The 27,828-nt window shown below is 50.7% G+C and overlaps 10 protein-coding genes across 10 annotated transcripts; 4 read left to right on the top strand and 6 right to left on the bottom strand.

Annotated features, from left to right (window-relative positions):
- Nucleotides 1-1,342: 1,342 nt before the first annotated feature.
- Nucleotides 1,343-1,843, bottom strand: BO94DRAFT_27617 (uncharacterized protein). Its single transcript, XM_025606594.1, has one exon. It carries the CDS (start codon nt 1,729-1,731, stop codon nt 1,396-1,398), a length of 336 nt encoding a protein of 111 aa, XP_025468893.1. The 5' UTR covers nt 1,732-1,843; the 3' UTR covers nt 1,343-1,395.
- Nucleotides 1,844-3,614: 1,771 nt separating this feature from the next.
- BO94DRAFT_27455 (uncharacterized protein) lies at nt 3,615-4,002 on the bottom strand. Its single transcript, XM_025606582.1, has one exon. The coding sequence runs from the start codon at nt 3,953-3,955 to the stop codon at nt 3,662-3,664; it is 294 nt and encodes a 97-aa protein (XP_025468892.1). The 5' UTR covers nt 3,956-4,002; the 3' UTR covers nt 3,615-3,661.
- Nucleotides 4,003-5,347: 1,345 nt separating this feature from the next.
- On the bottom strand, nt 5,348-8,435 carry BO94DRAFT_463069 (DUF2461 domain-containing protein; the record flags this gene model as incomplete). The annotated part of the gene is made up of 8 exons (XM_025608005.1): nt 5,348-5,425; nt 5,682-5,822; nt 6,764-6,966; nt 7,253-7,323; nt 7,379-7,398; nt 7,495-7,548; nt 7,628-7,743; nt 7,811-8,435. 8 exons carry the CDS (start codon nt 8,433-8,435, stop codon nt 5,348-5,350), a joined length of 1,308 nt encoding a protein of 435 aa, XP_025468891.1.
- A 676-nt stretch (nt 8,436-9,111) lies between these two features.
- On the top strand, nt 9,112-10,359 carry BO94DRAFT_545249 (tRNA wybutosine-synthesizing 3 family protein; the record flags this gene model as incomplete). Its single annotated transcript, XM_025613225.1, has 2 exons — nt 9,112-9,576; nt 9,838-10,359. 2 exons carry the CDS (start codon nt 9,112-9,114, stop codon nt 10,357-10,359), a joined length of 987 nt encoding a protein of 328 aa, XP_025468890.1.
- Nucleotides 10,360-10,903: 544 nt separating this feature from the next.
- On the bottom strand, nt 10,904-12,879 carry BO94DRAFT_593355 (uncharacterized protein; the record flags this gene model as incomplete). The annotated part of the gene is made up of 5 exons (XM_025616178.1): nt 10,904-11,404; nt 11,519-11,827; nt 11,875-11,937; nt 11,991-12,398; nt 12,445-12,879. The coding sequence occupies 5 exons, from the start codon at nt 12,877-12,879 to the stop codon at nt 10,904-10,906; spliced, it is 1,716 nt and encodes a 571-aa protein (XP_025468889.1).
- An 816-nt stretch (nt 12,880-13,695) lies between these two features.
- BO94DRAFT_623280 (actin-related protein 2/3 complex subunit 4 family protein) lies at nt 13,696-15,046 on the bottom strand (the record flags this gene model as incomplete). The annotated part of the gene is made up of 7 exons (XM_025617139.1): nt 13,696-13,949; nt 14,000-14,044; nt 14,105-14,147; nt 14,213-14,527; nt 14,583-14,677; nt 14,732-14,779; nt 14,981-15,046. The coding sequence occupies 7 exons, from the start codon at nt 15,044-15,046 to the stop codon at nt 13,941-13,943; spliced, it is 621 nt and encodes a 206-aa protein (XP_025468888.1). The 3' UTR covers nt 13,696-13,940.
- Nucleotides 15,047-15,310: 264 nt separating this feature from the next.
- On the top strand, nt 15,311-17,422 carry BO94DRAFT_489972 (ubiquitin-specific protease UBP6). The gene is made up of 3 exons (XM_025609110.1): nt 15,311-15,424; nt 15,493-17,133; nt 17,193-17,422. Exons 1-3 carry the CDS (start codon nt 15,409-15,411, stop codon nt 17,252-17,254), a joined length of 1,719 nt encoding a protein of 572 aa, XP_025468887.1. The 5' UTR covers nt 15,311-15,408; the 3' UTR covers nt 17,255-17,422.
- A 113-nt stretch (nt 17,423-17,535) lies between these two features.
- BO94DRAFT_489967 (PaaI family thioesterase) lies at nt 17,536-18,722 on the top strand. Its single transcript, XM_025609109.1, has 2 exons — nt 17,536-18,016; nt 18,098-18,722. Exons 1-2 carry the CDS (start codon nt 17,591-17,593, stop codon nt 18,473-18,475), a joined length of 804 nt encoding a protein of 267 aa, XP_025468886.1. The 5' UTR covers nt 17,536-17,590; the 3' UTR covers nt 18,476-18,722.
- Nucleotides 18,723-19,092: 370 nt separating this feature from the next.
- Nucleotides 19,093-21,529, top strand: BO94DRAFT_27278 (putative MFS drug efflux pump). Its single transcript, XM_025606574.1, has 8 exons — nt 19,093-19,409; nt 19,486-19,564; nt 19,623-19,681; nt 19,742-19,898; nt 19,960-20,339; nt 20,399-20,771; nt 20,822-20,952; nt 21,003-21,529. Exons 1-8 carry the CDS (start codon nt 19,266-19,268, stop codon nt 21,414-21,416), a joined length of 1,737 nt encoding a protein of 578 aa, XP_025468885.1. The 5' UTR covers nt 19,093-19,265; the 3' UTR covers nt 21,417-21,529.
- A 511-nt stretch (nt 21,530-22,040) lies between these two features.
- On the bottom strand, nt 22,041-27,568 carry BO94DRAFT_555639 (putative MFS transporter; the record flags this gene model as incomplete). Its single annotated transcript, XM_025613815.1, has 11 exons — nt 22,041-23,202; nt 23,610-23,611; nt 24,056-24,392; nt 24,466-25,228; nt 25,294-25,339; nt 25,432-25,565; nt 25,900-26,879; nt 26,901-26,937; nt 26,988-27,135; nt 27,190-27,290; nt 27,373-27,568. The coding sequence occupies 11 exons, from the start codon at nt 27,566-27,568 to the stop codon at nt 22,041-22,043; spliced, it is 3,906 nt and encodes a 1,301-aa protein (XP_025468884.1).
- Between the last annotated feature and the right edge of the window lie 260 nt (nt 27,569-27,828).

Here is a 27,828-nt window from a genome sequence, read left to right as displayed (position 1 = left end):
CATAAGCGGCTGAGCCCATTGATGACTGATTATCTCTGCGTATGAAGAACGAGGATTGGGTGCAGTTATCATCGATGTTGACGAAGGAAGCAGCAACATGACATCAGTCGACGGATCGTGTGACTCGAGTAACTTCCGCTTTGGGAAGGGGGTGGAAAAACAACGTTCGGAAGGGTTGTGCTTTTCTTTGTGGTCGTCATCAATTATAATCAGCATTATCATAACCATCATGTTCATCATCATCTTTCATCCACTTGCCGGTATTGCCTTCAAGCTGTAGGGTATGTGACACTGAAAATACGCAATACGAGCGACCGCCCTGGTAGTAGTTGAGGATGATGAGCTGTCATGAAGTCCAACTGATAACAAGAAAGTTGACACTCCAGCGCATAACAATCACCATCTGGACCAGAACGGGGCGTCAGCAGAACAAGAATGCCGGAATTGCACGGTCGCAAACGGAGCCGGGGATTGGTGCTGTGACCTGGATGCAGAGGCGCTTGTGTCAGGGCGTTGGGCAACCAGTCCTCCTATCACCGTTGCCCTGCTAGTCATCTCCTGGTCATGTCCACGACGGGCCGCCCCGACTCCCGCCGATCTTATGCAGGAAGTGTAGTGTGTGCGAGGGCCATGCTATTCTCAAAGTCATCATTATCATCATCATTATCATCATCACGACTATTAATTCAAACAAGACGGATGCTGGGGATGGGTGGTGCCGGCAACTGCTTCAGATTATTTTGCACGGCCCGTCCGCTCTGTCAGGCGAGACCTAACAACTCGAGCCTTCCATTTACAGACGACTACTCCGTACACGTTCTTCTGATCTCAATTGCCCGTCGCGCCTTCCTCCTTCTCCCTTCACCCTTGTTTTTTCTTTGACGCCTCACCCTGGTTTTTCTCTTCTCAACCTTGGTTTCCTTTCTGCACATTTCCTTTCTATTCTCATTCTGTTCTGCCACCACGGTGGCGAAATACTCTTGTCTCGCACACAGTAGCAGCAGAAACAATACCCTTCAAGGTAAGATACTCTCAGATCCTCATCCAATAAGGTCAGTGTAGCTCAAACCGGGATATTTAGATATCGTGTAAGGTCTTGCACTTTCACCGTTACCGTTTCACAAGGTGAACTGTCAGAGCCTGGCCAGCCAGCCAGCCAGCCTCACTTTGCCTGCGACACATAATACCTCCTCCTAAGGGGATGGGATGGCTTTGGCTGGGAGGCCTGAGGGTAGAATCTCTTTTTGATACAGTACAAGCGGATACGGAAACGGAAATTCCCAAACCCAAACCGAAACCGAAACGGCGGTCGAAAACGCTGTAATACCAAAACAGGTAATGACGTGGTGTTACAATTGTGACATTGGGGGCGTGCCAAGTGACTGATTATTCTCTCTAGTTCATTAAAGGACCTTCCATTTCGGTCGTTACCCTTCCCTCTGCTTCGTCCCTAGTCTCCCTTGCCACGTTTTTTTTCCGACCCTCAGCGGCCCCGTGCATTGGCGTCCGCGTCTTTCCGTTGCCGCCAGAACCCACCATCACCTGCGTGGTGGGCTTCCTCAGGTTGTCGTGTCTCCGGAGTCTCCAGGATCCTGCTCCTCCACCGCACCTAACCTCGAGTCCCTTGGCTGCCAGCAAGTCCATGGTTCTCATGGTGGCTGGTGATCTCGGGCACAGGGGTTTGTGGAGGCGAGTCCGCGGCCCAACTTGGGGCGTCCAGCCACCATGCATTACAGTCACCTGTGATGCTTCGATGTCGTCCACAGGGGAAGACAGCGTACTGGGTACTGGGATGATAGCGCCTGCTAGGTACTACTGTAGGGGAAATCAAGAACTACTGGGTAGGTCCTGCCCCGAAATCAAGCAAGCAAGCACACCGCCGGGTAATTGGCCAGGCCGGAGAGCCGCGTTTGTCGGCAAGGCGGTCTGGAATGCATCCACCAAGCTGAACTAACCATGGTTTTGGGCCTTAGCAGTACTAGTTTACCGCCGCCGACGGGAAGAGCAAGACGGAAAGCTCGCCATGCTAGCTGGGATCATCGATCAGCCCGCATACGGCTTCAGTCACGTGATAAGCCAGCCGCCTATGAGCAGTTGAGCATCCTCCCTGGTGCGCCAGTCCATCCCGTCATCTGCGGCCGTTTTGGGGCTGGCACGGACTCCGGAAACAGTCGTGGGTGAATGGATGGCAGATGACACAGCAGCCTGCATTGGTTGGTGGTTCGGTGGCTTGGCCCTAGGGAGAAGGAGAGAGAACCAGGTTCATGTCCCGGCCTGTCTGTGCTCGCTCGGGTACAAGTGTGTGCGCGCAACTGCGAGCGATCTTCCTCACATAATGACGTGGCGGAACGAGGGGGCAAACAACTCCAGATAGCCCTGCTAGCCTACCTACCCTGTTCGCCGGCCGGGTTCCCCGATCTAAGGGGAGATCTGGATCCAGTGCCACACATTACCCTGCCATCGCCCTCGTTTTCCCGCCTCCTTGGATTCTTTCAGTCCGGGTCCGTTTGAGTCACGCATCTGACTTTGCACATGGGAATATCGTGTGATAAGAACCCAGAATTAGGGTGTGACACGCTGTACGAGGGGTTTGGTCGTACATCTACACTCCCCGTCAAGGCGTCTCGTCGCGTGACGCTGAAAGCGAAGGTTAGGCTCGGGAAGAGGACTTTGGTGACCGATGCCTGACCTGGTAAGGATGGCTCGTAACTACTCGACTCGCTAACGCGCCTTTTTCAACCCTCTTAGGCCCTAAGCCGTCAAGGTGGCAAAAAGAGCAGAAACACACAGGCCGCAACATTGAGATCCCCGCTAAGAGAAATAAAAGATCAGGTCTCCCTACATACCCGTCCAGTGTCTAGTGCTCACAGCCACTGGCGATCCGGACAATATCCACTTCATACTACTAGGTAGCCTAAGTCAACTCTCACTCCCTAACACATCGTTAACTGGACACTTGAAACGATGCAGAGTAACCTGAAGGTCTAGGACTAAATGGGAATACGAATGCTTCAATTCATCCCGGCGGGAAAGCGAAACCCCATCTATTTGCTGAATTCCATGGTCAGCTGGGCCTTTCTTCACCATATGCCCGATCGCAGTAATTGCTGAGCAACAGTCCTGGAAGTTCTGACGACTCTGTTAACCCAATAATTGACACCCTGGATCTACCGCAAAGTTCCGACGATACACGATACATCACATTGCTGATTCTGGGCCGTGGAGCTTATCTCCGGGCGCAGTCATTCAGCCGCGCTCAACCAACCATCACGGTTGTGCCCTCAATACCATGGCCACTGTACTATGTATGCAAGGGTGGAACAATGGCAGACGGCCCTCCTTGTTTACAATACCGCCATACCCACACACGCACTCTGTGATTTTCTTCCCTGAACGCATCGCGGAGAACCTGGTAAAAAAAAGTACATAAATCGGCAACCAAGCCCCCGAAAGCACCCCCTATATTAAGAAGCAGCTGTCCAAAAAAGCAAACATGCATCTAGACCAGCAAGCGCCCTGCACGGATCCAGGAAAAGTACGATGTATATCTTTCTATATAATTGACAAGGTCACTCTCAAATACACTTCCACATTAATAATCAAATCTCCTACGGGTATTCTACTACCTACCTACGGAGTAGATGAGATTGAAATTCTTGGTCTAGCTTTCCCCATAGATGTATCGTATGACCGGGCAATACTGCCTTTCATTTTCAATGGAGTAAATCAACCAGTCTGTTCCAGGCAGGTGCAGGAAGGGGCCGTATGATTGTGTTACACCTTCAGTCTTTGTTCGGGTTCCTGTTACCGAAAAGGGTATGACGTTTGTTTCCGCCTGCAGGAATTTGACTTTTTTTGGGCCATCGATCAACGCATGACAGGCAGATGAGTTACTAAGTACTACGGAGGGGATGAGGAGTGGTACAACTATCACCAAGATACATCCATCAGCCATTGGAAAGGGGGGCGAGGAGCGGACTCCACCGGCTGTTAGACATTTAGATAAATATACTTGAGCATATCGAGAATATCGAGGATCCAGTGCTAACTGCTAAGCGTAGCCGACGAGACACATACAAAGAGAGTTTCGAGCACGGATATCGCGCATAATCTGGCCCCACGGCGCACAATGAATGCCTGATTTCGTGTCGATTGTCTAGGCGCTTCATCCACTCAGGCAACTCCCTCAAGTCCAAGGGGGCATTGCGGTGTGGCAGCGGAGAAGGAGACGATGAAAAGAACGAATCAAGAGGGGGGTATTTGCCCTCCATTGAGGGGTAACCGAAGATCGACTATCGAGACCTGAAGAGGAAGTTGGGCGAAGCGATGGTCACTGGGTATGGATGCGCGCCTATTGAGCGGGATTGCCCCGCCAGTGGACGGGTCGAATCATTACGGATCGTCGACAAGCACAGAGTTCATGGCTTACAGGCCAGACACTATATCGAGTCCGGGAGAAGGACGGCAGTGCAATGGAACCGCAAGTGCGCAAGTGCTGACTCGACTCGGAGGGCTCCCCGTCTCGTCGGTCTCTTGAGGATTTCCTGCGCGCCCCCCCCCTTCCGGTTCCCCTCCAGGGCTTACAGTTGCCTGGACCCGAAGAGGGGATAATGCCGAAGCAGTATGGGCTTGGCTGGGGAATGACAACCTGGAGAGGGGCCATACTTACTTCAGTTCCCCCACTCTAGTCTTACAGGATGGACTGAAACAAGAAATCGCGCGTCAGCGACTTGGGCACTGATGCAGAGTGCCGATGTTTGCTTCGATGGGACGAGGGGAACCGCGACCTGGAAGAGTCAAGCCATGGACGAATTCGCGCTCGTGCAGAAGTGGATAACCTGCTGCTGCTGTTAGATGGCCAACGTCGTGGAGCTAACGGCACGTCCGACGGCCCGGCTGCGGCGCGCGGACAGCAGGCCATAGCATGCACGTCAATGATATCGTGAAGCCCGGGGACTCAAAAGTCCCGTCAGACCTGGGAACGGCCACCTTCATTGGGGGATGCGAACTGGCGGTAAGAGGATCCCGAAACTAGAGATGGAACTGGGAAGGTCCTTAGCGCAGCAAGGGAAAACAATCTGGTACCAAGTTTACAGCAAACCCGGCCAAAGGTACAACGAGCAGTCATCATTAATAGGAGACTTCTACATTCCACTCGAGGGACAGCCCCAGACAACGGTGAGGAGACGAGCACAGGTGGAACGAGAGACAAAATGGGCGGAAATGGCGTGAAAGAGAAACAGGATAGATATTATTCACAGACAGAGAGCCTCCCCTACAAACGGAAACGACGAGAATCCGTTGTTGTTCTTGAGACACCTACCCGAATATCACCTCAGGCGAGGAGTCATTCATCTGCTTCTGAGGCCGAACCGCTTTCCTCCTGGGCTGGATCGGGCATGACGACGCTATTGAGGTACGTGACCTGTCGGACGAGAATTCCTCTGGTCAGTTACGAGGCTTCCACCCAACAACGAAGGCAATTGTGGTGGGTAACAGTGCGCCCGAAGCCACACCGCTGGGGAGGCTAAGGAGGGAAAGGAAAAGGGAAAGAGGGGGCAGGGGCAAAAGGGAAAGGGCCATGTAATGATTGATACGGCAGCTAGGTAAGATCCAATAGACGCAGGCGCGGACAGGCGGAGGGGAAAGCTATGGAATCAATCAGGACGGAATGGGCTTACGAAGGGTTCCATGATCCCAATCAGAGCTGCGATCCTTTCCTGCGCATTGGGACTCAGAAGCTCCTCATCCGACAAAGGCCTGCCAATGGTGAAACTGCGAAGACGGAGCAGCTGGATATTCTCATTATCGAGATCGTAGCCCTAGGCAGAAGAGAAGCGTCTGTCAGTATCGTAATTGGACGAGGCGGAGACCCGCCGGGACGGCGGCAGATGCTGAACCATGGAAACAAGTGAGACGGTGCAGAAAACTCTTCGAGACCAAAGCACTCTGTGGGACGGCGCAGGCAATTTCCGCGCTAGAACCAAGAACCGTAGGTAGAACGAGACCTTGGGTCGCCGACAGTCTGGTAACTGGTAACTAGTAGGTAATTGAGGCAGTCTGGCAGGCAGACAGCAAGCAATCCAGCATGGGCCCCAGCTGGACCCAGGGGGAGGGCCGTTGGGGAATCTGGATTCTGGAGGGTGCAGCCCAGACCGGCAGACAGAGCGCAGACACGGTCCGGGAAGGCCCAGTCGGAGGGTCCCGTCGTCCGCGGCTGCGCTTACCCCCAAACCCAGAGCACACGGCACTCCTCCCCCATCACGACAGAATGGCACATCCATCCAGCGTCGGTGGCCATGCTTTCCCCCGATCTAAATGGCTTTCGTTTTCTCCTCTCCAATCTCAGACACCCACGGACCAAAGCTGTCTGCCCCGAGGTGGCAAAAAGGTCACAGCCCAGAACTGACCGTTAGAGCTAGCAGACAGCCATCCCCCGTCGACTGACTTCGATCGTCTAGCATCAATCCGATGTCTCCAGGATCTGCCACCCCTGTTCGTTCTCGAAAATGGATGGTATCTGCCTGACAATATCCACAGCCGTGGTGCCCACGAGAATGCAGTAGTCCCGGGAAGAACACTCCCCCCAGAGGTGTCTCAAACACATCTGGGTATCGACATATACGGCCCAAGATATGACACTGCGGGAGTATAATGGTGTGGACAGATAATGCAGGAAGGGTAAATTGCGATCATGACCATGTTGGTCCATTACCGCATGGCAGGGTGAGAGGCAGAAAGAACACAGGAAAGTTTCACATACTTTGGGCTTGGTCTTGAGCGCACTTTCCTTATTGTGGTTGACAAAAGCCGTCACAGCTATCTCTTCGTCATCTGCTATTCCGTCAAAGATCTCGCGACGTATTTCCTTCTCCCTCAGAACTGCTTTCAGGCGATGCGAGTTCCTGTCAATATCCTCTCGAAGAAGCGCAAGCTTATCGGCCTGTGGCATCCAGAGCCCCGAACCTAAATCCAGCGAGATACAATTAGCCGCTGTCTTCCTCGAAATTCCACTTGGTGGGAGAACACTATAGCTGCAGCTACAATCAGCTATCCACCTCCTTCGAGAACACAGCGATGGCTTTCATCGTGAGCACAATAGAGAGGATAGCAGCCGGGGAGAGGGTTCAGTATGACGGGGCGTTGCAAATCCAAATTATATCCCTGGTTGCTGAATGGCTCGAGGGAGAAGCGTTGGCCCAGGGGGAACTGCGACCGTGGCGAGCGGGTACTTTCGTCTTGCATAACTCACCGACAAAGCAGGATCCAGGTTGACAGTGAACGTAGTAAGCAGCGTAAGGTCCCTTTTTACCTGTGCGGGACCTGAGAAGAGGATTAGCTGACGCCGAATCTCGCATAGTATTGGGTACGAGCATACCAAGCGGCTGAAAAGTGCGTCTGATCGATCCCCATGGTTAGCCCGACAGTTGAGATATTGTCAAAACCGTACAGGGAATGAAAATGATGTTTTTAGAAGTAAATGTTGGACCATACCTTGTACGGGGTGGGATCTTTGCTGAACCTGATGTCTCTATGTATGCGAAAGACCTAGTGCAAGACGTATTGCTGTTAATGGCTCCCCCTCCCTGTCAACTTCGTTTAACGATTGCCTCTCATCCTCACTTACAAGATCTTTCACAGGTAGCTCTGGTACAGTGCCATCTTTTTCTATGATTTCCTCGGTGAGAGTCTCAACAAACGTCTCCCAGTCCTTCTTCGAGGCGCGGTAGTCCGCATCGTGCGCTGTATTCAATCTAAAATCAGCCTTGCCCAGAAGTGTGAGAACCTCGTCTGTGTTTCTGATCGATACCTTTGAGCCATTCCCTCTCATTATGCTCGTTGAGGTCTTGCAAAAAGAGCATGGTATTGGGATGCAAGGCATTCTCCTGATAGGCCACAGATCCTGGGTCCCTCGCTTTAGGCTTCGCGATGAAGATTTCTTTTCCGGGGCCCAAACCAGTCGTGACGCCTTCTCTCCATAGCTCCTTACCTCCGGTCGATGCGGCCGTGTTGGCTTTGATGCCGCCTTTTCTCCTTTGAGCTGGCTTGCTGGGCTCTTCCTCTTCCTGACTATTTTTCTGGCCCCTCTTTGGTGCTTGTTCCGGCTTCCGCGGTCTTGTCAATCCTGTCTTTGGGGGCGTTGCGTCAGATACTTCTGCGCTCGCACCGGGAGATGCGGGGAATGACGTGTCTGGGTTATCGTGACTAGCGGTTTTCGGCGCAGATGGCTTAGATTCCTCGGAGGCTTCTTCTTGGAAATATTGGCTTTTCTTTGCGGTGGATTTGGTAGCTTTCTTAGCGGTGGTGTTATCGTACTTTTGTTTCTTCGGCCCCGTTCTGGAGGCTTCGGATATTCTGTCAGACGCGCGCCTTTTTGGCGCCGACACTGGAGCTGCGGCCGACGCGGGAACGGCCCGAGACGATCGACGAGGCATGGGTATTGGGTAGGACTTGCGCACTGCGTGTTTCGTCTTTTCGTACAAGTTTAGGACGTGCCCAGGGGGGGTTACCGGCAGATAACGGTAGCTACTACGTCTTGATCCAAGATAGGGTGAATGGTAGGGAAGAGTAGGGGGGGGGGTCCGATGACGCTCAAGAGCTGTTCGGTGGCTATTAAAATTCTTTGATCCTGGGAGCGGGAACGGAGGTGCTCCGTAGCTAGCGACAGATTGACTTTCAGGCGGTTCGAAGCGGACAAAGGGACCGAAAGAGACCAGACCAGGAGGCTGGTAACTTCTGGGGCTCTTTTCGCGTGGGAAAAGGCGGGCGAGTTCTTTGCTTCCCGCACCGCTAAACTTAGTGCGTTCACTCGGGAAAGTCGACGTCAGTCTCAAGAAGGATTTGCAGGTCCACCAGCTTGCAGGCACAGTATCTACCGAAAGGCCCGCAAGGGGTATTGGATGGGAGTCGAAGCCTTCTCGACCGGCTTAATTGTCAGCTTTGCTCTTTCTTCTTCCAAGGAAGGGAGACAAAAGGAAATCGCCACTCTAGCGGCCCTTGACCCGCCAATAGTAGCCCATCTTCAACACTTGCTCCCTTCCATTTGTTCGAGAGAGGAAAAACAAAAAGCAAGATCTTAATAGTGAAAAGAAGGACGAAAGGTATCCATCCATGGACACCTCTGATAAGACCATGATTCCCGAAGTTTTCGAATCTCGCAAGCGCAAGATTCTTGCAGAATTGTCCATCCCGGACGCAGAATATACCGATCTGTCGCCGAAGGGGTCGGTTGATGAAGGGATCCGCGTGCTCATCAACGACATTAACACTTTGCCTGGGTTAGTGACCACGAGCAGCTGTGCCGGGCGAATCAGTGTATTCTTGGAGGGGAGGAAGAAGCAGCACCAGGTGCTGTCAGACGAGCAACAAAGACAGTTTGTACCTTCAGGGGGTAAAGGGGCCGGAAAATGGCTGTATGTGTCCCATGAGCCATTGAAAGAGAATGGAAAGATGCAAGACAAAGAGCGCCAGCGTTTGCATGAGTTGTTCGGAATGATTCCTGGCGATGGCAGGCCTCCGGGGCTGAACAAGAACGGCCAAGCCCCGCGTCTCGTGCGTTTTTCTTTTGAGCCTATGGTAGGTCTTTCCCTCTCAATGCCCGTTGGTCTTTCCTCTTGGGGGCCTTTTGTCTTTGTTTTCTTTCTTTCTTTCTTTAGTCTTTATTCGAGTATGATGTGTTTCAATACGTATATGCTTGGTTTATCACCTCGTATCATTGCTTTCTTCATGTTCCAGGCCACTCACCCTAGTAAAGACATGTTAGGCTGGCGTCACAGCCAGAAAAAGACAAGGTACAATGTGCAACAATGATCAGGGACTAATACAATGTTTCAACAGATCCTCCACATAATGACAGCCACCCTACACCATGCGCATCCTGTACTGTCTGCTGCTTCAACCTCTGGCTTTCGTGAGAGCGGACTGCAAAGCTTACGGTGCTTGGAGGCGGATGACAATGATGGCCCGAGTCCCATCGTCGCAGTACGCTCTGCCGGTCTCTCGTTGGAGTCTGTTATCGGATACTGCGAGGAGAATGATGACGATTATCAAGAACCCGTCATCCACAGTCTGGTTACGGAAGAATTCCTTGAGATGCTGGTTGCTATCTCGAATGAACGATTCTCCGTCAATTGTGAACGCAAGGAGAGGTTCCGCGCAAATTTGTTAGATCTTTGCTCTATAGGTCGGTCCCATGGTACGAAGACGAAAGGGAAGGCTAAGCCTCCTGGCTGGGAGGATCCAGAGAAACGAAAGGAGAGGATGAGGGCAGAAGGGCTATTGAGAAAACAGCTCATGGAGGACCAGAAAAAAGAATTGGATATTGATTTTGATTTGTCTGTTCCTGGTCTGGAGCAATGAAAGCTCTTGACGGGGATTTGATGGGTGTACAGAAAAGCAATGATTGGGCTTGAGCTTCGAGACGATCGTGAAAAGGAAAGGACCCTCCACGGTCTCCAGATAATAGCCAATGTAGCACAAAAGTATGAAAATAACCGTGGGTATGTTACAATGAGAAGATATGAAAGAAACAAAAAACATATTATGGAGGCAAAAAGCAAAACGAGATGCAAACCAGGGCAGATGAGAAGACAGAAGATCCAATGACAATGTCAGTCGGTTGTGGTCCCAAAGCACATCGCACGAAGTAAGCCGGACTCGATCTGTGCATCATTGAATCCAACCATTTGCATAAATCAAAGTATCCCGCCAGTCACGGTCGTCATTTCAGTTCTCACCAACAAAATAATTCCTCCAAGTAAGGTACGATGTTGTTACACCGAGATATGAGACCAATGACGAGAACTACCAGAATTTCAAAACCCAATTTAGGCGAGGAAGTGCATGTTCCAAGACGGGCCAGCACAGCATATCCCTGGTGGCCTTGCTCCTGCAGTTTTCAATGTCAGTGGTCTAATTCAGAAACGCAGTTGGGAGACGAATGAGTGATACGGTGAAACGGGGTCCGGAATCTGTTCTGTGGGTTGAAAAGAAGCTTTTGGCCCCAGCAGTCTTCGATGTCACCAAATGGAGCGCTGCCACTGTTCCAGCATTCGCTGGCACGGCGCGACGAGGCTTGCATGATGTCAATTCGAGACGAGTTATCAGTGCGGGGCGCGCTTTGTTCGGTTGTAGGAGAGGAGATGGTGAGGTTGCTATGGGTGCTGCCACCTGAAATTGACTTATTAACTGTGTTCATCCAGCCACTCAACACCAGGCTGGAAAGCACGGCGGTTTCGTGCTGGGCGGCGTCTTCCCAAGCAATGCGTTTTGCGACATCGATAGGCCATTCGTACCACACCCGGCCGAAGGGTGAGATGAGGTTGAAGTTGGTTACGGGAAAATTGTTCGGTAGCTCATGGCTGGCATCCTGAGCTGTACCCCTGGCAATCAATCCGGCATAGTACTATATTATTTGTTAGTAAATAGTCATAAATAATAAGAGAGTCAGGTCCCGCAAATGCGGGGATTAAGAAAAGTAGCAGCGGAAGTATGAGATAAGGAGAGCAGAAGAGCATACCATGCAAGTACCATGGTCAAAGTTTGGCAGGTGGACCAAAGTATCGAAGGGGAACCATTTGCTTGTGTCCGGTATTTTTATGATCTCGCTTTCATCATCGGAGTTGACGCAAAGGGTATACTTCTGACGCTCATTGAACGCAGGGCAGCTGAGTCCCGCATGGAGGAGCTCGCGTAGCAGGCGTTGGTCAAGTCCAACGGTGTTTGACTTTTTCATCCGAGAAACGAGAGAAATGATATGACGGTTTGCCAACTCGAATAGCTGGTTACGGTCATGCACAGTGTAAAGCTGGGTTGCGTACCAAGGAAACTACACATGATTAGCAGCATCCTACTTCCATTTGACCCAAGACTTACTTTGTAAAGCGTGCTTATAGTCGACTCATAAGTGCGTTGAGGGCACTTGGCACAAAACGGGGACTCCATAACCGTCAGTCATCGCCGTTATGATATGGAAAAGCAAAGGAACTTACACGATGAGGCATTTCAGCATGGCGAATGGCACCCACAATCTCTTCGGTCGTAAAAAATCCCGCGAAACCAGTAGAATAAGGATCCGTGTTCTGCAGGACGCTAGGCATGCCGTTTTTCCATTTGACGCATTTCGCGCGAGGAAACAAGTCTTTTAGCAGGTCATCCTGGCTACTGAACTCGACCTCTACATGTCGATTACCAAGTCGAGGTGCACGTCCGGTCTCAAAGATCCGGTTGATACGCTTTGTGGTCTCCTCAGCATCTGCAGGGGACTGTAGCTCCACGAAGCAGTCCATAGTCTTAGCAGTCGGACGCTCCATGATGATATGGACTGCGTGACCAGGGACAAGCCGCGCTTGTCTCCCCACAAATTGCAGAATCTCTTGCTTAGTGATAGAGTAAGGGATCTACCTTCATGTCAGTATCTTCCCCAAAGAGAAGAAGGTCACTTACGTTTGCAATCTTGATGACGCCCCAGGTTGGGGGTTTTATGGAGTGGACTAGACTGCCAATTGGCATCTCACTTGGCAAAGCAACTCTGTCAATGGGCTTGGGACAGTCCGCAGACTTAGGAGAGTAGCCAGGGAAATTGTGGTCAGCCCTCATCGGGGGAAGATTGGAAGGATGAAAGAAAGTAGAGGTGGCTCCCTGCCGCTGGAGTTGATATGAGTGTACAGGCACAGGAGTGAGGCAATTTGAAGCGAAGGGAATAGGTATAGTATTGTCGGGTGAGTTTGGAGGAGGTCCAAAGAAAGGATCGTAGAGTAGGTGCTTAGATGGGAGGTGGTGGCTCAACAACTCATGAGGCTTGCGAGAAGGGGCCATGGGCTTGTTGAATGGAGGCATGTTGAGCTTGCGACTCGAGTAGTCCTGTTTGATGAACGCCATCTTGAAGGCGGCAATTTGGGGGGTAGAAGTAGGATGGAAGAGGATGTGGATGTGGAACTAAGGTGAAGAAGTGGGCAAAAAAGTCGGCAAAGGAGGAAAGGTAGGTAGTGAGAAGAAGATGAGATGTAAGGAAAGGAAAGTTTGGGAACTTTGTATGTCGAGGGAGAGGGGGGGGAGGGCGACCATATTAGATCTACAGGCGCAGCCGCTTTATGATTCACTGACCATATGGGATGTGAAGGGTATGAACCTTCCAGTCTGGCGTGTTACAGAAACTTCAATGGGGGACTATAACTGGCAAGTGACCAAAGGGTGTTTCGCATGGCATTCATGAATGTCTATCACATAACAGGAGAAACCAGGCACTCTCCAAGCGGGGCTAGTATAGACCTCATTATCTGGTCCCACGTTACGTGCGGGATAACACGCAAGTCATTGACATTTCCCTACAACAATAGGCCGGGGGCCATGTGCAAGCGGGTCAACAAACACATGTCCCTGACGAGGTTCCCCGGCTAAGCTGCATGCAAGAAGCAGGTCCGGATTCTCTCGGCACTACCTGAGTGCAAAGCAAGAACAAGGGAAAAGGCTGTTCATATTCTTGCCGCTGGTTTCCACCATGATCTTTGTGGCTTTGTTGGAACTCATTCGGCATGTACAATCCCAACCATTATGAGACAAGGACAATAGACTGACCAGGTGAGATGTTCTTGCCAGTGAATCTCCTCCATCAGAATATGGTCAGGTGGGCTGTTATGGCAACCAATAGGATTAGGTGACACATCGTCCGGTGAGAAAGAACTACAGTGTCCATGACTAGGTCTTGATTATACATAATTCAATAAATAGATATTATGTTGATTGGCTTTGGGTTGCAGGAGCAGTACGCAGTGAGAAGTATGACAAGAATGTCTTATAGGACAAGAATGATCGCTATAACTTCGATTTAGGAATAGCATATGAGTGACTGCAGAAGGGAACAAGCATCGAGCTTCTGTACAATAGTTGTTCCTGGAAGAACAAAAGCCAAGGTCACGTATCGACCACGGGACGAGGGAAATCTAATCGAACTGCGGTAGTTCATCAGCAAAACTCAACTAGCAAGACCGGAGCAACTTACTGGTGTCAAGAACGACTCGGCGACGAAGCGAGCACGAGCATTCAACTATAGAATACTAGGTTAGAACCTTGTACTTCCAACAGCCAAGCAGAGACTGGGACCTACAAAGAGCTTCATTTCCGAGATTTCCTTGTCCACTTCTTCCATACTGTCAAGCGACGAAGTCGTTAGCAATCCGGTTGAAGAAGCTTGTGGGAGGGCAAAGGCCAGTACAATTGAATAATGAAGTCCACTAGTTTGTGCTTCAACATTTGTTCCGTGTGGAAGTTCGTGATGAGGAACGAGATATCGTATCCCTTTACTGGTTTCCTCCGCAGGATGAAGAAAGACTCCGCACGCTGTGTCAAGAATCTGGTGAACTTATGGACCAAGATATGTTCGATCTCATCTGCCTGTTTGATTCGGATGCTAACACGGATGCTGTTAACGCTGGGTTCGATGAGGACCTTCTCATTCTCATTCCGGGAGATTGTGAGGGGGTTGAGAAGTAGTTCGGGGGAAGTTGCGGCTTCGATCTCAGGCACGTTGCTGTCAGAACATTGGGTTAGCATCTGGATCATGGGTATTACCAGGCCCTACATACTGTCTTTCGGAGGTTTGGGAAGCGAAGTTCGATATCGCGAGTGCTGCCGTTAGAGAAGACCTGACAGCCAGGAGGTATGGACGCAATGATTGAGACTGCGACCGTTAGCTTCAATTGGATTCCAAACCCCTGGAGGGGTTGATACTCACCATATTGGGGATGTGACGTAGATGCGGTGCCCCGGATTGCTGATGCTGCTGATGAGCTTGTCAGGACTAACTCATCAAGGAGATGTGTGGTTCAGATAGCAGATAGGAGACCCGCAATTATGGCGCCTAAAATGCCCCAATTAATTCCGAATATGAACCGAGATGAGGGCGGGCGTCACTTGAGTACATAGCTGCGTCAGGAGCAACGTCCCGCCGCGGGCGGGCAATGTAGCCTGTAGTACGGCGGACTATAGCATCCTCCGGGCAAATCGCATCCGAAGTGCATGATTCTGCCGGCAGAATCAGTTTACTCATAGGAGGAAACTACTAGCCAGTTCTCTATACCCTATTGTGACTCGTACAGCCAGAACTCCTATACAAATGTCTGGTCCCCTTATGGCTAGCCTTTTTATTCAACGATCCAATTAGATTTGGTGTTTCTGTGCATAGGAAGGTCCCCGTGGTGGGGATGCATTTACAGTCATGAGGCGGTAAATGGTCTGGGGGTCATATTTGCGCGAGCGTCATAACAGCCCGCCGTAGTACAGCCGCTGTTTGCCCCACGCTCTCTCCGGGCAATGACTGACGCAGTCGTTGTTTACGCAACTGCATCCTACCGCTAGAACCTGCGAGGAGGCATCAGACACGCCCGAAAAGGTCTTCGAATCAAACTCAAAATGGCTTCTATACCGGGTATGTGGCCACAACACTACAAGGTCTACTAAACGCTATACCAGCTTTTCGGCTGACCCATGACGCAGTTATTGTAAAGCACCAGGGCAAACGTTATGAGGTCGAGCTTGATCCATCCCTGAACGGCGAAACGCTCAAGTACCAGTTATTCTCTCTTACCGGCGTCGAACCTGAGCGACAAAAGATCTTAGTTAAGGGAGGCCAACTCAAGGATGATACACCATTGTCGTCCCTCAACGCCAAAGCGGGCCAAACATTCATGATGATGGGCACGCCATCTGGAGGTCAGGGTGCTGGAGATTTGGGTAGACCAAAGGAGGTCGTGAAGTTTCTGGAGGACATGACGGAAGCTGAAGCCGCTAGAGCGGAGGGAGCGACTCCTGCTGGTCTGCAGAACCTCGGAAACACTTGCTATCTGAATTCGACATTACAGACACTGCGGAGCGTACCGGAGCTTCAGGATGCGCTACAAAGGTACCGACCCTCAGGGGGATCATCTGGAGGCTCTAGTATCTCGAACCTCAGCAGTCTTGGCCTCGGCGGCCTTGGAGCTTCCATGGATCTCACATCGTCTCTGCGGGATCTCTTCAAGCAAATGTCGGAGACGCAGGAGGGGTTTCCACCGCTCATGTTCCTCAATGCGCTGAGAAATGCTTTCCCCCAGTTTGCTCAAAGAGATCGAAACGGACACGGTTATGCCCAGCAGGATGCCGAAGAGGCATGGTCACAAATTGTGAGTCAGCTGCGGAACAAACTGGTCGTCAAGGAGGGTGAAGGGGAATCCGCCACTGAGGTGTCATTCGTGGATAAATATCTTGCTGGAAGGTTCGAATCTACTACCGAATGCGATGACATGACAGCAAGGGAGGCTGGCGAAGAAGCTACTCGGAGCTCGGACGTGTTCTACAAACTCGATTGCCATATTGGTAAGGAGACAAACCATTTGCACGATGGTATCATGGCTGGTCTCGAGGAGAAGATCGAGAAAAAATCCTCGACGCTTGACCGCGATGCCGTGTATACTAAGCGTTCACGCATAGCCCGCTTGCCAAAGTACCTAACGGTGCATTTCGTTCGATTCTTCTGGAAGCGCGAAACACAGAAGAAGGCCAAGATCATGCGGAAGGTTACCTTCCCCTTCGAACTCGACGCGGTGGACTTCTGTACCGACGAACTCAAGAAGCAGCTCGTTCCTGTCAGAGACAAGGTCCGAGAGATTCGGAAGGAGGAGGTGGATGTTGAGCGTGCTCGTAAGCGCCAGAAGCTTGCTCATCGAAAGGAGGAGGAAGGACAAAAAGAGGCTGAGTCCGTTTCAAGCAAGGAGCCAATGCAGAAGAAAGCAGCCGAGCACAAGGACCAAAGCAAAACTGTGGAGAAAGATGGAGATGCGACCATGACTGATGTCTTCAAGTCCGACGCAGACTACGAAGCCGAGAAGACCGCCTCGATCCTTGCGGCCAAGAAAGAGCTCGCGGAGCTACTTGACCCCAGCCTTGCCTCGGAGGGCGGTGTTAACAAGACGGGTCTCTACGAGCTACGCGGCGTTATCACACATCAGGGTGCTAGTGCCGACAGTGGACATTACACCGCATATGTGAAGAAGCAAGCCAATGGCGACGATGCAAGCCCGGAAGGAAAGTGGTGGTGGTTCAATGACGAGAAGGTGACCGAAGTGGAAGGGGAGAAGATTGAGATGCTTGCTGGTGGTGGTAAGTCCTCTTCATCGCTATTCTGGATCCTGGACGGTCATCTAATCTAAATCTCACAGGCGAATCCCACTCTGCACTTATTCTCCTCTACCGTGCGGTTGATGTGTCTACTACTGATTAAGCATGCTCACGGTCTCAACTACAACTCAACAGTGTCGGTGTAGAAATGGTATGCATAGATAATGAGCTTATGGCTGAATGTTAGGGTCCGGTGTTCTTCTAGTCGAAATACTACACTTAGGGTATCCAATCCGCATGCCTGTTATTCAGCGAAGTGCTTGAATAGACCATGATGATAGGCAGTCTCTAGTAGCTGTAAAGAGTGATAGTTCAATCACGTGATTCAAGAACTGTCCCCCGAGTCCCGAGGGATTCTCCTATCTTATCTAATCACCGGCGCTTCTTCGTCTAGCTCTGGAAACCGCCCTGTCGTAGATGAAACTGCGATGTGAGCACCATGTTTCCCTCTCACAGAATCTTGCAGCCACCATTGCGCCTTCTCACGAAGCAGTCGCAGCTACCATGTCGGCACATGTTTTGTACCGTGAGGCACACCAGCACTGCGGCCCATGAAACGTTACCTCAACTCTCGCGGTGGCCGCGACGCCTTGCCTACGCCGCGATTTTCAGTGGTCTTGGGATCGCTGCTGGGAAGTGGGTGGACGATAAGTTCGGAGCACCTCCATTGCCAGGTACAGAGGAAGACGTCAAAAGGCTAGAAGAGATCCACTACATCTACGAACGCGGGCTGCCCATCGTGAAGGAACTGCGAGAACACCCTGATTATATGGAAGCAGATGTTTATGGGAACTATACGGAAGAAGATAAATTGCAACGACTGAGCTCAGGTCCGTTGCGGGGAAGTCGAGGGCTAGCACTTCAGGTTCGTTCTTCGTGGTTCAACCCGATGCCTCTATATTTGCCGTGCAAGCTTAGACCTTTTACTGACTACCTGGATTTATAGAAAATATTCTATAATGACAAGGAGAAGAAGGCTATTAATGTCGCATACGTTGGGCCTGGCCTGGAAGGATGGCCGACTGTTGTCCATGGGGGTGCCTTGGGGACCGTGATCGATGAACATCTAGCCCGTCTCGCAATCAGACATCTGCCCCAACGTACCGGGGTCACCGCAAATCTCCAGCTCAAGTATCGTGCGCCTGTGTACTCCGGCAACTTCTATACCTTCCATGCTACACTGGACGAGGAACGGAGTACAGAACGCAAGGCATGGGTGAATGGCGAAGTGCGCGACCCTGTGGGACGGTTGTGTATCGAGGCTACCGGCCTCTTTGTAGTCCCAAAGACCTATAAGCTTCAAGAGGTTGGGGAGCGCTATTGACCGGGCTGCGACGGGAAATCCGAAAGACAACCCATGCTGTCGGTCTAGATGGGCCCTTTTGGAACCATCCATTCAGGGTCGTGTGGACGACGCGAATCTCTCCCTTGCTGTACTCCTGGGCTTTGTGGTTTACTTGAAGAGGTCCCATAATCTCTAATCCATGCAGGAGAAGGGTGTCTATATGACTGTTGTGTAAATACATATTATCTTTGTCTTTTTTTTTTTTTTCCTCTTTTTTCTATTCTCGCTGTTCTCTCCACGGGACAATTAAGACGTCAAAGAAATAGAGTTTCTCTGGCCCCGGAGACTCCGAGAATACGTCGTGGACGAAGGCGGGTGGAGCGAGTGACCGGCCGTCCAGACCCTTTGCTGCATCCTTCCTCCTTTTGCCCCCAGCGTTTCCCCCGCATTTTCATCTCGACCACATCCACCCACGCGGGGCATCCTCCCAAGTCGGCTATCGACGCCCCCAGTGGTCGCCCCAAAACTTGCTCAAATGCCTCGGCTGTGACTAAAAATGGCAGCAATTCCGGTCTTCCTGGTCACCCTTGCATCCTGTCGGGACTGAGAATCTGCCAGTTCCATGGGTCGTCCTTGCGATCCCGATCCACGCGCAGATACTCCTCCGCAGACACTATACCACCATCACCATCATGGACCCACCACGATCATCGGTGGCGTGGGAGATAAATAGATCATACATAGCTTGGGGTGAAAGCCATCTCCTTGATTTTGACTTGTGTCCTTGATTCTTGCCGCTGCACACCTTCAATCTTCTTCCTAAGTCACAATGGAGCTCGTGGATCAGTCCAGTCGGTCACAGTCTGATGAAAAGACCCTGGCAGAACCACCTCCATCCGGCAATGTGCAGAGAAAGTTCAGTCATCAGGAAGTCATCGCGTATGATGAAACGGGTGCACCTGGGGAAAGTCCAGTACGTATTAGATTGTTGGAGAAAGACTAGTGGTCATACACACCGGAAGCCTAACGGTCATCTTATCGATTGCTAGATGAACTTCCACCGGTTCATGGGATTTACAGCGATGGCCTTTCTCTGGACTGGAAGCCAGATCCCAGTCTACCTATTTGGTGAGCGACTACATCGAAAGCTCCTAATATGTTGACATGACATTCTGATGCCTCGTAGGGGGAATACCACCGTATGTCTACGGAGACATTGGTGGTGCGGATAGATGGGTTTGGTTTGTGAGTTTCATGAGTGCTATGGTCGTGCAGAAAGGCTGACACTTGCTCGGCTTAATGCAGGTCCTGGCCAACTTACTAGCTCTTGCTGGTGTTTGTCCTTTTGTTGGGTCCCTTTCTGACCTCATCGGCCGTCGATATGTCGCCCTCATCGGAACCTCCCTCGTGTGTCTCGGCATGATCGTCAGCAGCACAGCGCATACGATGAACATATTCATTGGTATGCATCAAATTTTCATTCTCCCCACCTACGATCTGACGCCACTCTAACAAACAAACAGCTGGGATGGCGATTTCAGGTGCGGGTGCAGGAATCAACGAGTTGACTGCACTGGCTGCGACTTCGGAAATGGCTCCAACTCGAGAAAGAGGCAAATATGTCGCAGTGTTGATTTTCACTATCCTCCCATTTTGTCCATCCGTCCTATGGGCCCAGCTTATCGCAGCACACAGCGGCTGGCGCTATGTCGGAGCGTTCTGCGGTGCATGGAATGGGTTTGGATTGCTTATCACAGCGCTCTTCTACTTCCCACCGCCACGAGTCAACTCAGAGGGATTGAGTAATTCCGAAATCGTCAGTCGTATCGACTTTGTGGGCGGCTTTTTGAGCATCTCTGGCTTAATAGTGTTTTTAGCTGGCTTGCAATGGGGCGGATACCAGGTGCGATACAAATGTCAAGTCATTGCGGGTGTCTTTCCGGTCGCTAACCTGCGAAACAGTATGATTGGACATCGGCTCACGTCCTAGTTCCTCTGATTCTTGGTTTTATGGTCATGGTTGCCTTTGCTTTCTGGGAAATATATGGTGCAAAGTATCCCATCTTCCCGAGTCGGCTAAAGCAAGAGCCACGCATCCTGGGTTTAACCTTGGTCATTACGTTCATCTCGGGTGCGAACTTCTTCTCTGTTCTCATGTTTTGGCCGACGCAGTCGTTCAACATGTATGGCCACGATCCCGTCGACGTTGGCGTTCGAAGCCTTCCCACTGGCTTCGGTATCATGGCAGGTGCATGCATCATTCTATGGCTACTCAGTGTCTTGCGCGGGCACAATAAGGAGCTGCTCATCATCAGCAGCGTTCTCATGACAGCTGGTCTGTTAATCATTCAGCGGTATGATATAATAGAGACTAACTTTGATCAGGCTGTGGTGCCATGTCGATAGCCCGCCTTGACAATCTATACCAACTTTGGGGCATTATGGTTGTCGCAGGCCTAGGCATCGGGGGCATAATCGTTCCAGCCTCAATTATCACTACGATCATATGTCCAGACGTGAGTTTCTTCCCAAGAAATGACCTCAACAGCCAACTAACCAACTCTAGGACCTAATCGCTACCATCTCAGCCCTCACCCTCTCCATCCGCGTCGCAGGTGGCGGCATTGGCTACACCATCTACTACAACATTTTCATCTCCAAATTTGTCCCCAACGCCGAGCACTACATCGGCGGGGTCATGCTCACCGAGCTCAATATCACGAACACCGCCTACATTAAAGAAGCGATCGAACTCACTGGTGCATCATTGCTAGACGAACTACACCTCATTCCCGGCATTGCGGGTAATGAAGCTGCGTATGATGCCGTCGTGACAGCAGGCCAGCTTGCCTACACTGAAAGCTATAAATGGGTGTATTATGCTAGCATTGGATTCGGGGGTGTTTCTATCATCGCAGCGTGTTTCTTGGGCAATATACGAAAGTATATGGATGATCACGTGGCGGTTGTGATGCACTGAGTCATCCCTTGAACGTGTTTGGGTCAGTGTTGGTATTTTCCATGGTCGGCGAATGTTTTTTTTGGTAATATCCAACCATCAATAGTTACCGACTACCTAATCTTCACCCAGGATATACTCCGCTCAACGCAGACGATATCCTTGCTTGACCTGAATATTCCAATTCTCGTGCTTACAACTCTACCCACATCCTACAAACGCAGTTCAGAACCTGAAATACCCCACACTAAAACGTGTCTTGATTATCTTCCCACCGCATCCTGATGCAGCCCAACATATAACAACAATCATATACCCAGCGCCGGCCACTTGATATGCAAAGAAAAAGAAAGTAAAAGGATAGAACAGGAAGGATGCTAGCTGACAATGCAGCGATACAATCACACTCGTGAGAAAAATGCCAACAATAATCGTGGACGACAGCAAGAAAAGTAACAGCAGCACTATCGTACATGCATCGGGGTATCTGCTAGCTAGAAAGGATGAGAGAGCCCCCATTTCCGCTAGACAAGGGACTTTATAGTGGGTTGTTACTTCTTCGATGCATATTTTGGTTCGTTTTTTAGCGTCTTCCCTCAGAGGGATGTTGTCGATTGAGATAGTAGAGGGTCCTTAGTGGACATGTCATGACTCCTCCTTCAGTCCGCAGATATCAGTCCCGATGATCATATCGACCATGTACCAGAATCTCCAGTAAGTATTGGATTTGTCGTAATCGAATGCCCCGTCCTCGCCTAGTTGAGGTCCATCGCCCACGATATCACCGGTGAACCAGCTGAGGATAGGGATGGACCGCAAAACACGCTCCGTCACTGTGGGTTGGGGTGGAAGGGCTTCTGTGATGGGTCGGAGTTTCGTCCGACGCATTGTCGGGATATGTGTCATGAATTCTGATTCGGGCTTGGGCTCCTGAGCGACAGTCCGCTGCTGCACGGGGCCTAGTTGCTCGACGCCCGTCGCCGTCGCGGAGCTAGCGGTGGCTGTCGACTCCTGCGACTCTTGCTCATCGGCATCAAGCACACTCGCCAGATTATTCATAGCGAATGATTTCGGCAACGTATGACGTTCCTTGTTTGTGTCCATGGACTGGAGGAAACTCGACGAATGCGACGAAGTCAACGACCGAGGCGCCGCCTTCGACTGTAAGCGAATTGCCTCCGGGGAACCCTGTAGAATCGGGGCATCCTCCGCGGGTCCCTGACCATGATACAGCTCACAAAAGACCACATGGCCATCAATCTCCTGAGGGGAGTAAAAGACCGCTCGATCCGCAGCGATCGTCGAATCAAACGTCACTTTAATCCAGTGAAACCCGCCCGCATAGCGCTTCGATTTCCGGTTCGCATCTGCCGACAGATTCGCATGAATAACAACATCCCCACCACTCAGGAGCTGCTGATATCCGTTCGGGGCATTCGGATCCGTCCGTGGATAGTCCTCGCAGATCACGCCGCGAGAAATCCGCTCGTACTTATCTATCACCTTCCACTCAGAATCTTTGCTCTTGTATCCGTATAATATGCACTCCGTTGCGACCTTTTCTGTCTGCTTCCGGGAGTTGTCGAGATTGGATGCTGAGGATGACTTGGGCAGCGTGTTGCTGCGCGCCTTCTCGTCCTCTTGTTGTTGCGCGAAGAGTCGCCCGAATTCGGCGACGTTGGGGTTCTCTCGCTTTGCGGCGGGCGTGCCGGTGCGTGTGCGAGATCGCGTATGTTCGTATCGGGCATTTCTGCGCTTGCCAAATGGGCCGCTTTCTTCGGGGGGTCGGCGGGGGTTGCGAGATTCGCTATGGGGGGAGTTATGTTAGATTGTGTTTCCTTGAGGGGTTTGGGAGGTATGTGCAGCTATGAGACGTACTCTTTGTAAACGTAGCCCCAGGGTAGGAGGTTGCCTTTCTCGTCTCTTGCGCGCTCCTCGGGAGGAACAAAGTGGTACTCCATCTTGGAGAAAGTAGTGCGGATAGGGTCCGATTAAATAGATGCAAGCAAGTAAGGGACTGCTGGAGGATTGGGAGGATTTCTGTGTTGCGAAGAAGAGTATAAGTGATGTCAGAGAGAAGAAGCGGCGATGTTGGAAGTTGTACAGTTGGGTGAGGCTGGCTCGGTCCAAAACTTTTGGGTGCAATAAACAGAAGTGTTAGCCCGGATACCGTCACGTGAGTGGGTGCGGTATGTCAATCCGGGGAATCTTGACCGCTACATGATCTTAGCACTTTGGGATAGAAATGTTTTTATTGTATGCATGTATGCATAAGGAGGTCTTTTACTACATTCCTACGGTATGGTTGTGCCCTGATAGCTCGTACATTTAACACTTGAATGCCAAGGCCATTCAATATATACACTGGTTGGTGTTATGAGTCAATACTAGTACTTATCTGTTTCCTATTGTCGGCCAAGAGTGGATATATATTGACTCGTAGTTGACAAAGGATTTGTGAAGCCTAGAGAAACTATCACACAGTCTCAGTTCCCAAGTGAATCGGTTATGCGACAGCACCGTCAATAGAGAATACTCCCTCACAGATATTGAAGCTGGAATCGGCCAGGTTCTTCTGCTTCTGTAATCGTGTATTTCTATTGGTCTTGCTTTTGCCGAAGGAATGTGATTCTTCCAACATCATCATCCAGACCACATACGTCTCCAAACTCTCCCACTTCGATCCTCCTCCTATTCACGTGGCTAACAAACTCCTCCAGCGGACAAGACAAGCCAGGTCCAGACTTGCAGTACGGTAGCGGCACAATCTTGTCATTTATGTTGACCCGAAGGAATGTCGTGCCCATGTCAGGGACACCATCTGTTGGCGAACAGGTCATTCGTTCGAGGGTAATCCGACCGCCCATTGGCATCACAGTCGAGGTATACCAAACGCGGTCTTCTACCCTATGTGTAGTAGGGAGAAGTGGGTCGTACTTTGCGTCCCTCATAATGTCCAACGCAGTTAGGAAGGGAGCTATATCTCCGTCATGGACACTAGAACAAGTCTTAATCTTTGCTCTTTGGCCCCGAATTTTGCCTTGCTTTGCTATAATGCCGAGTCACCCACAAACTAAAGAACGTAGCACCCGCTCGAGGGCCCTCTTGCAAGAGGTTCGTCGTAGCATTTAGCCAGAGCCAGCCCATTGCGCCAGCATAAGGGTTTCCCGGCCCCCCACGATAGTAGTGAACCAAATCGCGGCCATATTCGAAATTCTCCCAGTCTTCACGTGTAAAGACATCATACCAGGGACTCGACCCTCGTAGAATGGTTTCAAAGCCGCACATTTCTTGCATGCTGAAGACCTCCCAGTTAGTGAACGTCTCAAGGGCTGAGTTACCTTGCTCGACGATCAGTCGCTCCGTAATAGCAGGAATATATGCTTGTTGAAACGAAGTGAGCATATTCTTTCCGTTGTCATGGCCCTGATCCTTGTCCTCTATATACCTTAGGCACGTATCTCCCGGTGTGAGTGTATCCGCGCGTCGATCAAACGACTCCGGAATGACCTCCAAGGTGGCTTTTCCTGCTTTCTCCCAGTCGGGACCAAACAACCCGAAAGCGAAGTAGTGGGCTGTCTTGATGACGCGCTCGGAATCGCTTGCCCAGAATGTAGTCTTGGAATCATCCGCTTTAAGGTGTCCGTATTGAGCTAAAACGCTCATGCCGGCGCTGAAGGCTCTAGCGGTGCCAGCGTAAGGACCGGTTGTAGTGAGTTGATCGAAATCATGCTGTGGACTGCTAGTGAGATAGGTCCAGTTATTCAAGAAAGATAAGGAGCCATTCAGTGAAACTCCTGTTTTGAAGATCCTGTTCAGAAGGGCAATATGGCCTATAGCCATTATTCAATGCCTCGTCAATATCTTTCATAGATCCTGGTAATGACGAATGACGTACAGCTTCCAGCAGACTTGGTTGGATATCTCTCTGCATGGCGCGACATCTAGTCTTCAATCAACATCAGAGGTCATTGACGTAGGAAGAATGGAAGGAAATATTCTAAGTAGAAGGAAGGAACTAGAAGGAAGGAACTACCATGTGTATCTGATTGATTGTGCATCCGTCCAATAGTGGATCGATCTCGTGTGGTTCAGGTTTCCCGATAAGCTTCGAGACCCAAGGCCCATATCCCCCGAGATGATGGTGAAGATTCCAGTCGTCATCCTTCTCTATGCATGGGCTCGGACTGGAACCCAACCAGATCTTCCAGTTGGCGAAACGGGGTGAAGGAACTTCAGGCTGGTGGCAAAGTGGACTGTACGACAGACTAGAATTATAATAGAGGACGCCTGCGATTGCAGCCAAAAGAGAGAATATCAAAGAGGTGAGTGAATACATGTGGACCATAACCAGCAGAGGGGCGCTGTGGAAGATGCTTGCGAAATGCACTGGAATATGAAAAAGATAAAGCGAAGACTAATCTGAAGATCGCCAGACGGCTTCTCAATAACGCCAAGAAGCAAGCCAGATAGCAACTCCGAGGATGAGCAGCGCATCATGTACTATATTCAAAACGAGGGCTTCTGTCTCCCATTTCCTCGATCTCTTCTTCTGTCATCCCCGCAACTTTATCATCCTCAAGTCCATGTTCTCTGCGCTTGTTCTTTGCATGATAGTACCACCACATAAGACCATAGACAACTCCCGCAAACCCGACCAGTGATAAAGTCACGGCATTGCCCCGAACATAGCGCGGTGCCTCATTGGTTTTGTACAAGAAAGGAGACATGACCCCGCTGACGTTTCCGAAGGTCAACTGCAAACCTGTAGCAAACGTACGCTTTCCATAGCGAGGAAGATTAGTTGGCAGCCATGCAAGAGGTAATCCGACTGTCACGTATAATCCCAGGGCGATAAGTAAGGCGCCGAAGTAGTGTACTCCAGAGGAAGAATCTGATATGAGAATCCCGTATCCCACCACGGATATTACGGCAAAGATGCAAATGAACACTCCGCGACGCTGAGTTCTGTCGCTAACCCAAGCAACGATTAGGTACGCAATCGCCCCCAGTGCGTAGCAAGGTATAGTAAGAGCTTGCACCTCAGGGGTCGACCATGACCCCATTCCCTTGATGATTGTTGGAAGGAAGGTGCTGTATCCGTAAAGCATGGTATCAACACCGAATTGGCCAATGCAGAAGACATAGATTCTCCAGTCCAGTGAGCCTTCTTTGACATCTGCCCAATGAAACTTTTGCGCGGACAATGTTTGGCCCACGTCGCGACGACGGAGACGGACTACTAGAGCCTTCTCCTCATCGTCGAGATAATAAGCCGTATCGGGGTCATCCGCAAGGAAGAACCAAGCCAGAACTCCTAATATGACGGTCGGAGTTCCTTCAATGATCATAATCCATCTCCAACCCCGTAACCCAGCGATACCATCCATATAGCCGATCCCGTAGGCTAAAAGACCACCAAATGCGCCGGCGATGGCTGCACTGCTAAATAAATATCCTGTGCGAAGGGCTATCTCACGCTTGCTGTAGAAAAGGGTAAGGTACGTTATCATTCCAGGAAATAGCCCGGCTTCCACGACGCCTATGATAGTCAGGACAGGCTCGTTGCTCAGGTCAGTGGCTTTTACTAACCTAGGAGAATGCGACAAGCAATGAGGCCGCCATAACTCTGGGTTATACCAGTTAGGATTGCTATGATACCCCATATGGCTGAGATCGACGCAATATAACGCGATGGGGTGAGCTTTTTGATCACCAGGTTTGACGGTACTTCGAAGAGCTATCCAACATTAGATGCTCCTTCATCTCTGCGCTAGATGTAAATCGAACATACACAGTAAGTCACAAACAGAATAGACACTGCGACTTGGTATTGATCTCCAACCAGGCCCAGGTCTTCTTCCATTCCGTATAAGCGCGCATTGCCAATGTTCACTGGGACTTGTCAGCAGCTATTCTATAGTCACTCGAGTGCAACGAGACCCAAAGATGAAGAGGCGACAACTGAAACACATACCTCTATCGAGAAAGCTGAACAGGTAAAGAAGAATGACAAAGGGGATAATATGCAAGTCAATTTTCTGGATGAGGTGCTTCTCCCTCTTTCCATCCAGCCCCGTGGCGACAGAAGCGTTGCTCTCATCGTCGTCCACCGTGTTGCCGAATGGCGGAGGAGATCTGAGCTCGGGCTTTGGTTCTTCTTGGTACTCCATGTTTGCCATCGACCTCGACGTTTTTAGCTTCGAAAGATGCTCCTTCCCACCCGACAAGATTCAAAGAACGTCCCTGTGGGGAACCTGCTACAGATCGATCGCTCAAAGTCTGACAAAGTCCATGGTGCGCGTGATATTAAAGGAACGCCTCGTACCCCGTCGGATCTTATCTAAAGCGAGGGATAAATTGTGAGCAGAAGTTGTGGAATTTGAGTGTGGCCAAGGTTCGCCAAGGTTCCAGACTGACCGGTTGGTTCTGT

Source organism: Aspergillus sclerotioniger (assembly GCF_003184525.1).
Source record: "Aspergillus sclerotioniger CBS 115572 chromosome Unknown BO94scaffold_10, whole genome shotgun sequence".
Classification (NCBI taxonomy): domain Eukaryota; kingdom Fungi; phylum Ascomycota; class Eurotiomycetes; order Eurotiales; family Aspergillaceae; genus Aspergillus; species Aspergillus sclerotioniger.
This window is presented reverse-complemented; position numbering and strand designations above follow the sequence as displayed.